The 14,469-nt window shown below is 42.7% G+C and overlaps 1 protein-coding gene across 6 annotated transcripts in view; it reads left to right on the plus strand.

Annotated features, from left to right (window-relative positions):
* The window catches only part of HS3ST1 (heparan sulfate-glucosamine 3-sulfotransferase 1), a 46,199-nt gene that overhangs the window by 29,805 nt on the left and 1,925 nt on the right, over positions 1-14,469 (plus strand). For 2 of the 6 annotated variants that reach the window (XM_017871884.1, XM_017871890.1), the window contains exon 2: positions 861-3,500. In XM_017871884.1, coding sequence (XP_017727373.1) covers positions 969-1,892 — 924 coding nt within the window. In that variant the 5' untranslated portion in view covers positions 861-968 and the 3' untranslated portion in view covers positions 1,893-3,500. The other 4 variants (XR_001885539.1, XR_001885538.1, XM_017871865.1 and 1 more) reach the window with 4 other exon arrangements.

The following is a 14,469-nucleotide window of genomic DNA, read 5'->3' on the forward strand; positions in this document are numbered from 1 at the left end:
GAGATGGGATGGCTGTGTGTGTCTCTCATCCTTCCCCTGGGACCATGGGCTAGCCAGGGCATATTCTTCTCATGGCAAAGGCAAGAGTGAAAGAGGGTGAGCCAAAACACACAAGGCCTCTTGCAGCCAGACTGGAGACTGATATGTTGTCACATCTGCTCATATGCTAGTGGCAAGGCCAATTCAAGGGTTGGACACAGGGTGAAGAATTGGGACTAATCATGAAGTCTTTCATAGTAATTTACATGCTTTGTTAGATGACAGCCCCTGGCTGGAAGAGTAGGGGCAGGAACAAAGCCTGCTTCTATATCACCTACCCCTCTGCCAGGGACTGGTGAGTAGTAGATATTTTATTGATTTTTGCTGAGTTCCAAAGGATCTTCCCAACCCTTTCCTTTATAGTAAGGGTTAGCACGCTCTGTGGGGGGCCAAACCTGGCCCGGTTGTATGCAGCCAAACAGCTAAACATATAAATGATTGCAAAAAATAATAATAGTAAAAAGGAAAATAATATTTAATGACACGTGAAAATTACATGAAATTCACTCAGTGCCCATAAATAGAGTGTTCTTGGAACACAACCACACCCATTCCCTTGTGTGTTGTCTATGGCTGTATTCCATCTATAATAGCACGGTTGAAGTTGGAGTTGGCATAAAGTATGTCCCTTAAAGCCTAAAATACTTACTCTCTGACCTTTTGCAGAAAATGTTTGCCATCTGCTCCCCTATAGGATAAGAAACTGAGAGTCCCGGGGGGGGGGGGTGAATATAGCCCTCACTGCAGAGTGGCTACAGAGTTGTTAGTTGAATTATCCCTGCATTTGTTATATGTTAATATCTTCCCTTCTTGTTCCCTAGTAATTGAAGGCCTGAAACTCCCATGTGCCACTGACTAGGAGGCTTCCGTGCTGCGGCGCTTCATGACCCAGCGACGCGCGGCCCAGTGAAGCCACCGTGGTGTCCAGCATGGCCGCGCTGCTCCTGGGCGCGGTGCTGCTGGTGGCCCAGCCCCAGCTAGTGCCTTCCCGCCCCGCCGAGCTGGGCCAGCAGGAGCTTCTGCGGAAAGCGGGGACCCTCCAGGATGAGGTCCGCGATGGCGCGGCCCCGAACGGCTCTGCCCAGCAGCTGCCGCAGACCATCATCATCGGCGTGCGCAAGGGCGGCACGCGCGCACTGCTGGAGATGCTCAGCCTGCACCCCGATGTGGCGGCCGCGGAGAACGAGGTCCACTTCTTCGACTGGGAGGAGCACTACAGCCACGGCCTGGGCTGGTACCTCAGCCAGATGCCCTTCTCCTGGCCACACCAGCTCACGGTGGAAAAGACCCCCGCGTACTTCACGTCGCCCAAAGTGCCTGAGCGAGTCCACAGCATGAACCCGTCCATCCGGCTGCTGCTCATCCTGCGAGACCCGTCGGAGCGCGTGCTATCTGACTATACCCAAGTGTTCTACAACCACATGCAGAAGCGCAAGCCCTACCCGTCCATCGAGGAGTTCCTGGTGCGCGACGGCCGGCTCAACGTGGACTACAAGGCCCTCAACCGCAGCCTCTACCACGTGCACATGCAGAACTGGCTGCGCTTCTTCCCGCTGCGCCACATCCACATTGTGGACGGCGACCGCCTCATCAGGGACCCTTTCCCCGAGATCCAAAAGGTCGAGAGGTTCCTGAAGCTGTCGCCGCAGATCAATGCCTCGAACTTCTACTTTAACAAAACCAAGGGCTTTTACTGCCTGCGGGACAGCGGCCGGGACCGCTGCTTACATGAGTCCAAAGGCCGGGCGCACCCCCAAGTAGATCCCAAACTACTCAATAAACTGCACGAATATTTTCATGAGCCAAATAAGAAATTCTTCGAGCTTGTTGGCAGAACATTTGACTGGCACTGATTTGCAATAAGCTAAGCTCAGAAACTTTCCTACTGTAAGTTCTGGTGTACATCTGGGGGGAAAAAGAATTTTAAAAAAGCATTTAAGGTATAATTTATTTGTAAAATCCATAAAGTACTTCTGTACAGTATTAGATTCACAATTGCCATATATACTAGTTATATTTTTCTACTTGTTAAATGGAGGGCATTTTGTATTGTTTTCATGGTTGTTAACATTGTGTAATATGTCTCTATATGAAGGAACTAAACTATTTCACTGAAAAAAAAAGATTTTCTGGAGACGCTATCTTTTTTTGAATATAATTAACTTGCCCCCAACTCAAAATAGCTGTCTGTGTTGCACTCATTGCAAAATCTAAATTCTTTTGTTACTTTAAAAAAACCATGTTTTTCACGGGTATTATAATCCTCTCTCTCCCCTTTCCTTTCTGCATTGCTCTTTTAATTTTAATGTCTCATTGTGATCATCAGATTTATTTTTACTTGGATTGTAAGATTTATCTCCTTGATGATTCTTTGCCATTTTTGGAGGTCACGGTTTTACCCATTCCCACGTGTAAACTTCAAGTAAACTAAGCAATATTCAGGATGGAGAAGCAGTTAGTGACTGACTAGAGGTCCCTTGGGATCCATCTTGACCTCAAAGAATATTTGCATACGCTTCTGATCTCAGCAGTGGTTGAAACCTACAATAAAGAGGATTAAACCCTTGGCCTTCAGAATGATCTTGGGCCTGGGTACTTTGCCCCAGGTGGCAATTGGCCTCCAGAAAGCCAATTAGAATAGAAAAGAGAAACTGCAAAATCTATGTGTGTCTTCATCCTGTAGGTTCTGTGAAAGGCTGACTAAAAGGGTAGTAGTCTTTGGCTTAGTCTGAAAGTGCTTACTTCCTTAAAGATACATTGGCATTATAGACATATATTCCATATGCACTGAGACATAAATATGTGTATGTTTCAAAATCAACTCTAAATTTGGAGTCCTGAATGTGAAAGAAAATGTAAACTCCCAAGGGTTGAAGTTAAAAAGAGAAAAGGGCAGAGTTGAGGGTAGCACCTAAGAGAGCCACTGTACCTGCCCCAAGAGGAGAGGCTGGAGTTCAGTTTTACTTCTGCCCCTGAGCAGCCAGGTTGTTGGAGATGGTCACATAAACCCATCTTATCCTCAGTTTTTTCATGCATTCTTCATGCAGTCAGCCTTTTACAAAATTAAACACATCAGATTTTAATAAAAATAAAACATTCATTACAATAAAAGAGAAAATACAAACAAGCAAAATAAACCGGTTTCCTGACATAGTTTATACCAAAGGAATATGACAGAAATGGACGTTATTAATCATCTCCTACACTTAAGAACTCATTGAAATTTCTCCAAGCAACCGCAGGATGCAGATATTATTATGGAAATTTCAAATAGGAGGAAATAGGCCCAAAGAACATGAGAAACTTGCCCAAGGTCACATTGACTATAAACTCAGGCTTAGAGGCTACTCAGAGTCAACGCACAAGTTATTTATGTATTTACTTTTTACCCAACTCTTTCTGAGCTCAAAAGGAAAAGCCCAGACTCAGAGCCGGTTCTTCCTGACCTGACTTGACATTTCTTCCCAGGTGCCAAGTATCTTCCATCCTAAGAGGTGTGTCCCAGCTACAGGAAGGGCAAGAAGAAGCCTGCATTTTTCTCAGCAGTGTTATCAGGGAAGTGAGTCACCTTGGTATATTTCAGCGGCTCCAGCCTGACCTGACCTCAGCGTGGCCTATGCCCCACCCCATATCATGCGCAGACAGCGGAGAGGATGCCTTCCTCTTTATAATCCATTAAAGTTGTTATTAAACCATCATCTCCCCCGGAGGAAGTAGCGGAAATATTTACAGCAGGCCCCTGATGGACGGGGTACTTCTCAATAGGCAGACAGCCTCCCTCTGCAGCGCATCGTTGGACCTTGCTTTTACCACACTCGTTGAAGAGCTGAAGAAATAAGAGGCCTCGGAAAGGTTAAGTAAAGTTTCCAAGCGCGTTCGGGAATATGGTGACTGAAAGGAAACTGCAATGAGAGTCTCTGACTCTGAAGAAGATGCTCTTTGCAAATGGCCTGTAAATTCCTGTGCCCTGACAGGGATGGTCTGGTTGAAGCGTGAACTGTTGTTGCAAGAGGTAGCGGGGAGGAGTGGAGGAAGACAGGACCGGCACATGGAACATAATCTGGCTGCTGGGACTGGCATAGTCAATGGAGGGGATGGTCTAGTGTAAAATGATTAGTGAATGTAAACCCAACGTTTTCATTTGGGGGTGCAGAGCTGTGGCTAAAGGAATGTTCAAATGAGTCTACCATAAGCAAGGGGTCAGAGGTCCTAGTGGCACTGTATGTTCATTCATTTTTGGTACAACCCCAGCCAGTCATTGAGAAGGTACACGGGGTAAGAAACCTTCACTCCAGATTTACCCAAGGTATTTATTAATAGATATCACCGAGCATTGTCAAATTCAAAGGAGGCTCTGTAGTAGACCCTGGCCTGTCCTGATAGGGCCAAAATGCAGTGACTCGGGAGCCTAATAGGCACCCAGTCCCTCCCAAACATGCCTCCTACCAATTCCATTAACAGAGACAGATGTCAGTGGAAGGTGTGGGGCTCCTATCCAGACCACTCCAGCCCAGGGGCAGCCTGGGGGATCTAGGTGGGTCCTTCCAGAGAGGCAGCTGAGAGCAACTGAACCAAGCCTCAGCTATTAGAATTGGAATATTTACACACTTGACACTCCAGAGTCAGAACCTTTTCCCTTTCCATTCCTCCTGGAATCCGATAGGGTTGAAATATTTTTAACACCATTTGGTTATCAGCTCACAGCCTGAAGGTTTGCGAATTTAAGAAAAGTGACATGCCTCTGAGCATAGGGTGCTTTACTCCTTCTGTGCTGGGAGGCTTACCCAACTGAAAGGAGATGCAGGGTAGGGGAGGCCAATGCCTAGTGTGCCTGCTGCTTACAGGGGTGGAGTCACAGGTCACCATTATTCTTTAAAATTTTACTTTTTTGAGCCCCTACCATGTGCTCAACATGGTATTAATTCCTCAAGAATATAAAAAGAAAATACAACAGGAACTAGTAGACATCAACTGTTTGTTCTGGACTTTAATACAAATCCAGAGGGTCTTGGAGTACAAGGGGAAAGACATTTAGCTGTGTATAGACTGGGTGGGGCAATGTGTTCCATGGTTTGACATTCAGTTCAGCAACATTGCTGAGAGAAATCAACTAGCCCCCTTATAGAGAAGAGGAAACTGAGGTTTAAAAAGTGGTCCTGGCCGGGCACAGTGGCTCACGCCTGTAATCCCAGCACTTTGGGAGTCTGAGGTGGGTGAATCACGGGGTCAAGAGTTCAAGACCAGCCTGACCAACATGGTGAAACCCCATCTCTACTAAAAATACAAAAATTAGCCAAGCATGGTGGTGCGTGCCTGTAATCCCAGCTACTCAGGAGGCTGAGGCAGGAGAATCACTTGAACCTAGTAGGAGGAGGTTGCAGTGAGCCAAGATGACACCACTGCACTCCAGCCTGGATAACAGAGCAAGACTCCATCTCAAAAAAATAAAATAAAATAAAATAATAATAAAAAAATAAAAAGTGATCGTGACCTCATGTCACTTTTTTCAGAAGAAAGGATTCTTGCTCACTCCAGGGAAATAGTCCAGAAATGGGAAATGTTGACATCACGTATCACAAAAGAAGTTGAAAAATATCAGAGACCCTCTCCAGAATGTCATTTGTCAGAAATGTTAAGAAATAGAGAATCTTCCCAGAGGTCACGTGGCAGGGCAGGTCACTTAACTTGTGGGCCACAGAAACCCTGACCTTCCTATGGGAAGCTTTCATGGAGGAATTGCCATAAAACTGGGGCATGAATGGCAGTGGTGTCACCAGAGCAGGGCACTCTGAACAAGGGAAACTTGAGACATGAAGACAGTGGTCATTGGGAGAGACCGGGGGTAGAGGGTAGAGGTAGGCAAGAGATTTGTCTAAGTGGCATGTCAAATGTGTTAAACTCAATGAGAAGCTACTGCTTTCCAAGGCTGGAGTGCTGGAAGCTTACTTAGCAGGCACCCTTGTGAATTTGGCTCCTGTGCAGGTGTATCTGTTGCATAAAAATAACTATCATTTGTTGCACACCTGCCATGTGCTTGGTATTTTAAATATATTGCTTCTAACCTATATAACAACTCTAAGAAGTAGAACATGGGCTACTAATTTTACGGAAAAATAAACTCAGAAATTAAAGGGCTTGCCCATGTTGATAGAGCCATTGTTTCTTACAAACGAAATTTTGTCTTCGGTGTCTCTGCTCCTTTTCAGTCCATCTGTTTGTGGGTAAGTGGAGGAAGACATAAAGCATATGTATCTGTCTATTAGGCAGAGCTGTAAGGGAAATTATGGGCATCTAGGGTTTGGAGTTGGACAGTTAGGGTGACGCCAAGATCACCTTCAAGCAAAGCAGTGGCTGGGATTTGATGCAACAAGGATGTGACAAAACATGCTCCTAACTGACAGCAGCTCATTTTGGAAGACTGAGCCTGAGTTAAAGGCCAGAGCAATGTAACAGAGTTCTCCAAACAGCACACAATGAGGGAAGGCCAAAGCTAAAGAGGACATCATCAGATTTAGCTGCTTCACTGAAGTGTTTTGATGTAGAAAATGACCTTGGTGCTTTAGTTCTCCCTGATGTCAAGATCTTTATTCCATTTTGCCCAAATTTCCCAGTTAGATAACAGTAAAGAGAGACAGCCGGAAGACCTGGGTGTGCATCCCAGCTGTACCAATCAGTGGCCATGGGATCTTAGATTCAGATTCTGAGAACCTCCATTTCCTTCTCCATAAAAATGGGCAGATATATACTGTACTCTGTTTTGGGGAATACTCAAATTCAATGAGATAAAGTAGGTAAAAACTATAAACTCGGTGCATATGTTATTTAGTGGTTAAAAACATTTGGGACTTTAGGAGACAGACCAAAACTGGTTTTGAACCAGTCGGCAGAAATGCACTGCCTTTTTTCCTCCTCTGCTTCCCAGCTATGTGACTGTAGCTATTGCTGTTAATGCTTCATCCAGACCTCATTTACCACGGAAGTGCTCTCAACTGCGGCTGCCACAAAGATTGTCTTCTGGTGACTCGCCCTGACTATTTTCTGAAGGATTTCTCTTAGTTGGCAGGAGTTTCCTTACCTGAAGATGCCCGGGAAGTGTTGCCCACCCAACTCTCCTGCTTTCCTAGGGTTAGGGCATGACTAATGATTGACTGATCGATGTGGGATGGGGCATAGGGGTAGTAGGGTAACAGTTCACCCTCATTGCCTCTGGGCAGGACAACCTCTGGTGCGACTCATGCTCAGAGCTCCTTGTGAGATCAGGCTGAGGCTAGACTTCTTCTGAAACCCTACTTTTACTTATTTCTTCTCAAACTTCATCCTTTTCCCACATTACCTTACCCATTTCTTCTGCTACCCTATTCTCAGTAAATGTGTTTCCCAAGAATACAGGAATCCCCCCTCAGGCTTTGCTTCTAGAGCATCAACTCTAAGGTTTTAACCTTGCATGCATGTTTTCTTCTCTCTGTATTTTAAACGCATAATGTGATCAACACACAGAGTTATCAGAATTCTTCCAATTAAATGAGATACAGCAGAGAATGAGTCTATTTTATTGACTAGCAAATAGTAAAGTGTTAAATACAATAATGGATGAAATTGTTACCAAGTAGTAGGCTCTTTAATTAGCTTATCAGACTACCAAAATAGTATAATGCATCAATATCAAACTTAAATTCCAACTTCATAAAACAATTCTGGGCCCAACAAAGATGAAGGTATTACTCCATCTTATGTAGCAACATCTTGTGTTTCTATTGTTTGATAGATATTCCACTTAGAACTAACACATGGATGTCTCTTCCTTTTGATTGCAACCCTCTGGCACTTAACACTGTGCCTGGCACATGATAAGTAAGGAATATTGCTGCTTGTTTGTGGATTGAAGGGTAACTCTAGACCAGCTGTCAGTTTTATGTGAAAGCCCCTTCTACCACATCCCACCTTCATGATCTGGCCCACCTTCTGGAAGTACCCTTTCTGGCCCAGACACTGGTAGATACTTTATAATATGCTGTTTTATGTAATCTTCACAAACCTCAGGGGAAATAATCAATTCAAGCTTCCTGTGTTTGCTTACCATTAGATCCCCAATAAATAGTAACAATACTTGACATAGGAGCTGTAAATATTTATTAATCAAAAAAATCACCCTAATACCCAAGCTCTTTTCACTATGCCTTACTATATGACCTCTTCTTGAATACTGAAACAATGAATAGTTCTCCAAGGTAACCCGTGATATCTCCAAATTGGCTATTGAAATTCATACTTACTGTACCTCGACCTACATTCTCTCGTGAATCTGAGTTCTACCACACAGTGCCATAATGAACAGGTCTAATACCACTTTCTCACGTTGGCCTACTGAAAAGAGCTCTGACCTTGGATTCTGAAGACCTGAATTTAGAAGTTTATCTCCCATCCTTTTTTACAGCTATGTGACCTTGGACAATTTCCTTAACTGCTCTGAACTTCCAGTACCTTTCCGTAAAATAGGGATAATGATACCTTCTTCACAGAGATTCTATGAACATTTTATGGAAAGTGGACAATGGACATATAAGAGATCACAATTTCATCAACTCTGCAAATATGTAAAAGTAAGTCTTTCTAATTCCTAGTTAGCTCTCATGACTGGTATCATCTTTGACAGAAAGTAAAGGAATAATACTCACGTGTTTATTAAAACCTAGGTATTGTCTGATTTAACCTTCTTATCAACCTATGAGATAAATGCTACTATTTCACTTATTTTATATATGGATGGGGAACCAATGCACAGAGACATTAAGCAATTTGCCCAAGGTTACATGTCTAGTAAATGGTAGAGCCAGATTTGTCTCCTGCGTATTCTCTTCATAACTAAAATGCTTTACCTCTAGGCTAAAATGCCTGTCAATGCAAAAGAGAATCTCTTCTCCAACATGTCTGTTCATAGAAAGAGCTAGAAAACAAAGAAGGCAAAGATACAGATCAGAAACTTAATATAAATATCAGAAAAAAGGCTGTGGCAGACAGAATTCTACAATGGCTCCCTTGGTTTCCACCTACCTATATACAAATCCTGCATAGAACCCTCGCCTTGAATATGAGCAGAAATTATAAATAAGATGAGGCATTTACTCTCTTGGTTAGAGTACTTTATATGGCAAAGGTGAAGGGCTATAAAGACATTGTGTTATGTAAGACTTCTCACACTGGGAAGATTCTTCTACTGGTTTTGAAGGCATCACCTGCCATGTTGCGAGAGTAGCAAGGGACTGCAGTGGCCAGTAGTAGCTGAGAGTGTCCCCAGCCAATATCCAACAAGAAAGCAAAGATCTCAATACTCCGGTTTCAAAGACTAAATTTTTCCAACAACAAGTGAGCTTGGAAGATGGCCTCAAGCTCCGCATAAGAAAGTCATCTGTCTGAAATCTTGACTGCTGCTTGGAAAGGCTACAGCAGAGGTAGGATGTGCTTGAACTCCTGTCACAGGGAAATTGAGATAATAGGTGTATATTGGTTTAAGCTGCTAAGTTTGTAGTAATTTGTTAGGTAATAGGTAATTAATTCAAAGTGTAAGTCTATTATCTCGTCTATTCATCTTGCCTCATGCTCACTTTTCTATATGCTCCCTTGAAAACAAACAAAATGTATGGATTTTTGTTGCCCAAGGCATGGATTCCCATTGTATATTAACCAGAGCCTTATAGCAAGGTTATTCAGAGATGACAACTGTCAAATTTTTATTTATATTCTTTGAGATAAAACACACACACACACACACACACATACACACAACTGCGGCTTCATCAGTTGATAGAGTTGAAAGGGAACTTACAGGTCATTTTAGCCAAACTTCTCTTTTTACAGAAGGATTTGAGGTCTGGAGGAGTAAAGTAATGTAGGTAGCAGCAGAATCCAAGGGAGAACTCAGAACTACTTTGTAATATCTATCACACTGTGTATCTGTTTTCTAATCCCTTCCTCTCCAAGTGAAGTTCTGTTGCTTCCTGTGGAAACCAATGCGCCACACAGTTCTCTGCATAAAGCAGATACCCAGCTGAGAGTTGATTGAAATTATGCTCCTCATTTAGTTGTGTTTTTGGTGCAGCAGGAAAAACAATAATGGCTAAACAGACCGGGTGTTCCAGTTACCTAAGGCTATGTAACAAACCACTCCAAAATTTAGTGTATAAAGTAACAATCTATTACCTCTTATGGTTCTATGGGTAAATTGGAAACATCTGGGAAAGTCTTGCTTGGGGGTTTACCTGGTTGTAGTCAGGTGGTGGCTAGGACTTTAGTCATCTGAAGACTAACCTCATCTGGATGGCCAAGATGGTTTCTTTAATCACATGTTGGGATGACTGCAACACCTCCATGTGGCCAACTTGGGATTCCTCACAGCACGGCCAACTTAGAGGTATTGGTGGAACTTTTTATATGGTAGCTGGCTTTCCCTAGAATGTTCCAAGAAACCAAGGCAAAAGCTGCAAATGTTACGTAGTGAAACTATTGCCACATTTAATGTTTCAACAAGGCCAGCCCAAATTCAGTGTGGGAAAAGACCACATAAGAGGCAGAATAATAGGAGGAGTGGTTCACAGGGGGGCCCTCTGTGGAGACTAGCTTCCATACCTGGTTGTTCCTCGACAATAAAATGGACAGAACACCTGCTTAATGGTTATGTGGTCATACTTAAAAAGGGAGATTAATATAAGTGTAAGCTTTCAGGATATTAGTGTCCATTACACAAATGTAAGTTATCATTATTATAAGTCCTTGGGCTTGCTATGTAATTTCAACTATTTTGACCTAAGGAATGTGGCCAGTTCACTCCTCTTTTGATCCTGTGTGATGGTGATTAAGTGATTTTGCATAGATCAATTTATTCTACAAGTAGAATCAGGCATGCACAGTATGTTGCTTCCCCTGAATTTTTTTATGGCTCAACCAAACCACGTGAAGAAAAGATACACTTAGAACAAATTACAGGCTGGAGTCAGCTTGGAAAACTGTGTTATATGAAAGCACAAACACTGACAGACCTGCAAAACCTCTTAGACAATTTGTCAGACATAAAAGACTGTTGCTGAGACATTTAACACTGGATATTAAAAGCTGTGCACAGCATTCAAAAGACAATATATGGCAGACTCTATTTCTACTTTCTTTAATTTGGAAGTTCTATCTTTAGTAGCAATTTACATTTTCCACACAATTAAAGACTGTGCCTAGTTCTGATCTGCACTTCAAGTATCCAATTCGACTGTGATTTACATTTTCTTCTCTGTTTATCTGTTTATTTTCCTCTCAGTCAGAAAACGAGGCTTTAAATTTTGGCATCATCACTTAAAATCTGGGTAATGATGGGCAAATTTGATTAACCATTTCAGAGGGTCAGTTGGCTGATATGTTAAATGGGAATATGATTTTGTTTCAGGAATTGTGGCTCTTGAAGGCTATGAGCACAGCCAGGCGTGCAGTAGATATTGAACACGTACATATTCACTGATCTTTTAATACACTTTTTGCTGGTGGATTCAAAGGGTCTGTAAATAGGAATTCACTTGTGACAATAGAACAGCCCTTCAGATATCATTGGACCACCATGAATGTCAAGGCCAATACATCTAAAAATCAATGGAATTTTATTGTGCCTCTAATGGTAACCATTTACATAAGTCCAAGCCATGGGCAAATGTGATATAGTGGTATAGTAAGAATTATGTACAAATGCTTCTTGACTTACAATGGAGTTATATCCCAATAAATCTGATTTATTGAAATATCTTGATAAGTTGAAAATATTGTAAATCAAAAATGCATTTAATATCCTAATCTATTGAACATCATAGATAAGCCTAGCCTACCTTAAACATGCATAGAACACTTACATTAACTTAAAGTTGGGCAAAATAATCTACCACAAAGTGTATTTTAGAATGAAATGTTGAATATCTCATGTCATTTATTGAATATTGTACTGAAAGTGAAAAACAGATTGGTTGTACTAGTAGCCACCACTAGCACATACAGCTGAAAGCACACTGGGCCTGAAATATGTTTGAAGCATTGAACTAAAATTAATTTTTGAATGATGGGGATGCTACAGCACCAGGGTCATCAATTTCTCTCTCTTCCAGTGAGGCTTAAGAAGAGCTGATAGAAGGCACTGGAACATGGATGCTTGTTTATGGGTCAGCAGCAATAGGATTTTTCAGGACTATGTCAAATGTCTGTTTACCCCAGTGAGCATGTGGCTGAATGGGAACTACTACTCGCTGCCACTGCTCAGCCTTGCTAGAGAGTATCTTACTGAATATCACTAGACCAGGAAGATACCAAAATTCAAAATTGGAAATATGGTTTCTACTGAATTTGTATTGCTTCTGCTACTATCACAAAGTCAAAAAATAGTAAGCCAAATCATTGTAAGCTGAGAACCATCTCCATGTTGGTCTTCAACTTGTTCTTGACCTAGAGCTTCTAAAACCCTTGGAATTTCCTAAGGAATAAAAAGCAATAAAGCACAGAAAGGAGCCTTTTGTTATTCAGAACAGGCCCCTTTCAACCACACCTGAGTTAACATTGATGAGATGACTTTTCTAAAACTCCTGGATAACCACAGGATGGGAGGTGGTTGCCAGGGGAACCAACCACATGATTAAAAGTTCTGAACTTTCAGCCCTAGCTCCCACACTCCCCCACTTCCGATCTCCATGAAGGAAGCGGGTGAAGAGGGACTGAATGAGTTGATCACCAGTGGTCAGTGATTTAGTCAGCCATACCTACTTAATGATGTGACCATAAAAACCCAAAAGGACAGAGTTCAGAGTTTCCAAGTTGATGAACATTTGGGGGTGCTGGGAGGATAGCAAGGGCAGAGAGGCCATGGACACTCTGCACTCCTTCATTCTGCATATTCCCATGGCAGAAGGTGGAAGGGCAAGGGACGGTGAGCGCAAGAGAGCAAAATATGCTGAACTCGCTTTTAAAAGAAACCCACTCTTGTAACAGCTATTTCGCTCCCTAGATAATGACATTAATCCATTCCTTCAGGCTGAGCTCTCACGACATGATCACCTCTTATGAGACCCCACCTTCCAACAGTGTTGCATTGGAGATTAAGTTTTCAACACATAAATTTGGGGGACATATTCAAGCCATAGCATTCCATTCTTGGTCCCCCAAATGTATGTTCTTACAGTGCAAAATATATTCATTCTATCCCAATAGTCTCAAAAGTCTTAACTTGTTCCAGTCATCAACTGAAAAGTTCAAAGTCCAGAGTCTCATCTAAATCAAATATAAGTGACACTAAAGGCACAATTCATTGGAGGCAAATAATTTTTCATTTGTGAGCCTCTGAAATTAACAAGGTACATGGTTCCAAAATACAATGGTGAAACAGGCACAGAATAGACACTCCCACTTCAAAAGGGAGAAATAGACAAGAAGAAAGGAGTAACTGGGCCCAAGTAAGTCCAAAACCCAACAGGGAAAACAACATTCAGTCTTCAATCTGGAGAATCATTTATTTTGACTCCATGTCCTGAATCCGGAGCACAAAGTGGGTTAGGAACTGGGTCCCCAAAGTGTCAGGCAGCCCCATGCCTACGGCTTTGCCGAGCACAATCCATCCAGAAGCTATCATGGGTTAAAATCTTGCACCTGCAACTGCACGGCTCCTGGAGCTACACTCCGGTGGCTTTACAGTTCTGGGGTCTCAAGGGCTGTTCCACTCTCATAGCACCATTAGGCTTTGCACTAGTGGGTGCTGTCTGTGGTGTCTACTCCTGTGACAGGTCTATGTCCCCAGACTGTCCAAGACATCCTTTGAAATTTAGACGGACGCCATCTTGGCCACACAGCTCTTGCATTTTGTCTGTCTGCGGAATTAGAATCGCATGAGTTCTCCCAAAGTTTATGGCTTGTAACTTTGGGAACAGTGGGTAAAGCCACACCTGGACTCACCTGAGCCACAGCTGGGGTGGCCGAGGGATGCTGCACCAGAATTCAGGGATCTCTGAATTTTAGATGTCACAGGGCAGCAGATTCTAAGGTTCCACGGGCATTTCTTTGAAAACCTTGCCCTCAAGTTTCTGGCTCACCTGGGATAGCTCTGAAATGCTTCCAAGAGCATTCTCTCATTGTCTGGTTAGATGGAAGCTGGCTTCCTTCTATCCATATTAATCACTTTAGCAAATGGTCACTTGGTCACACTCTTAGTGTTCTCTCCCAAGCATGTTTTTTTGTTTTGTTTTGTTTTTTGTTTGTGTCTTTCTTTCTTTTTTCTCTTCCTGACATGGCAGGCTAAGCTTTTCCAAGTCTTTTCATTCTGCTTCCTTTTTAGTTATAAATTTCCTCTTTGCATCACTTCTGACTTCTATCACTTCACTGTAAGCAGTTACAAGTAGCCAGGCAAGTCTTTCAATATCTTGC

Source organism: Rhinopithecus bieti, unplaced genomic scaffold (genome assembly GCF_001698545.2).
Source record: "Rhinopithecus bieti isolate Rb0 unplaced genomic scaffold, ASM169854v2 scaffold_865, whole genome shotgun sequence".
NCBI lineage: Eukaryota > Metazoa > Chordata > Mammalia > Primates > Cercopithecidae > Rhinopithecus > Rhinopithecus bieti.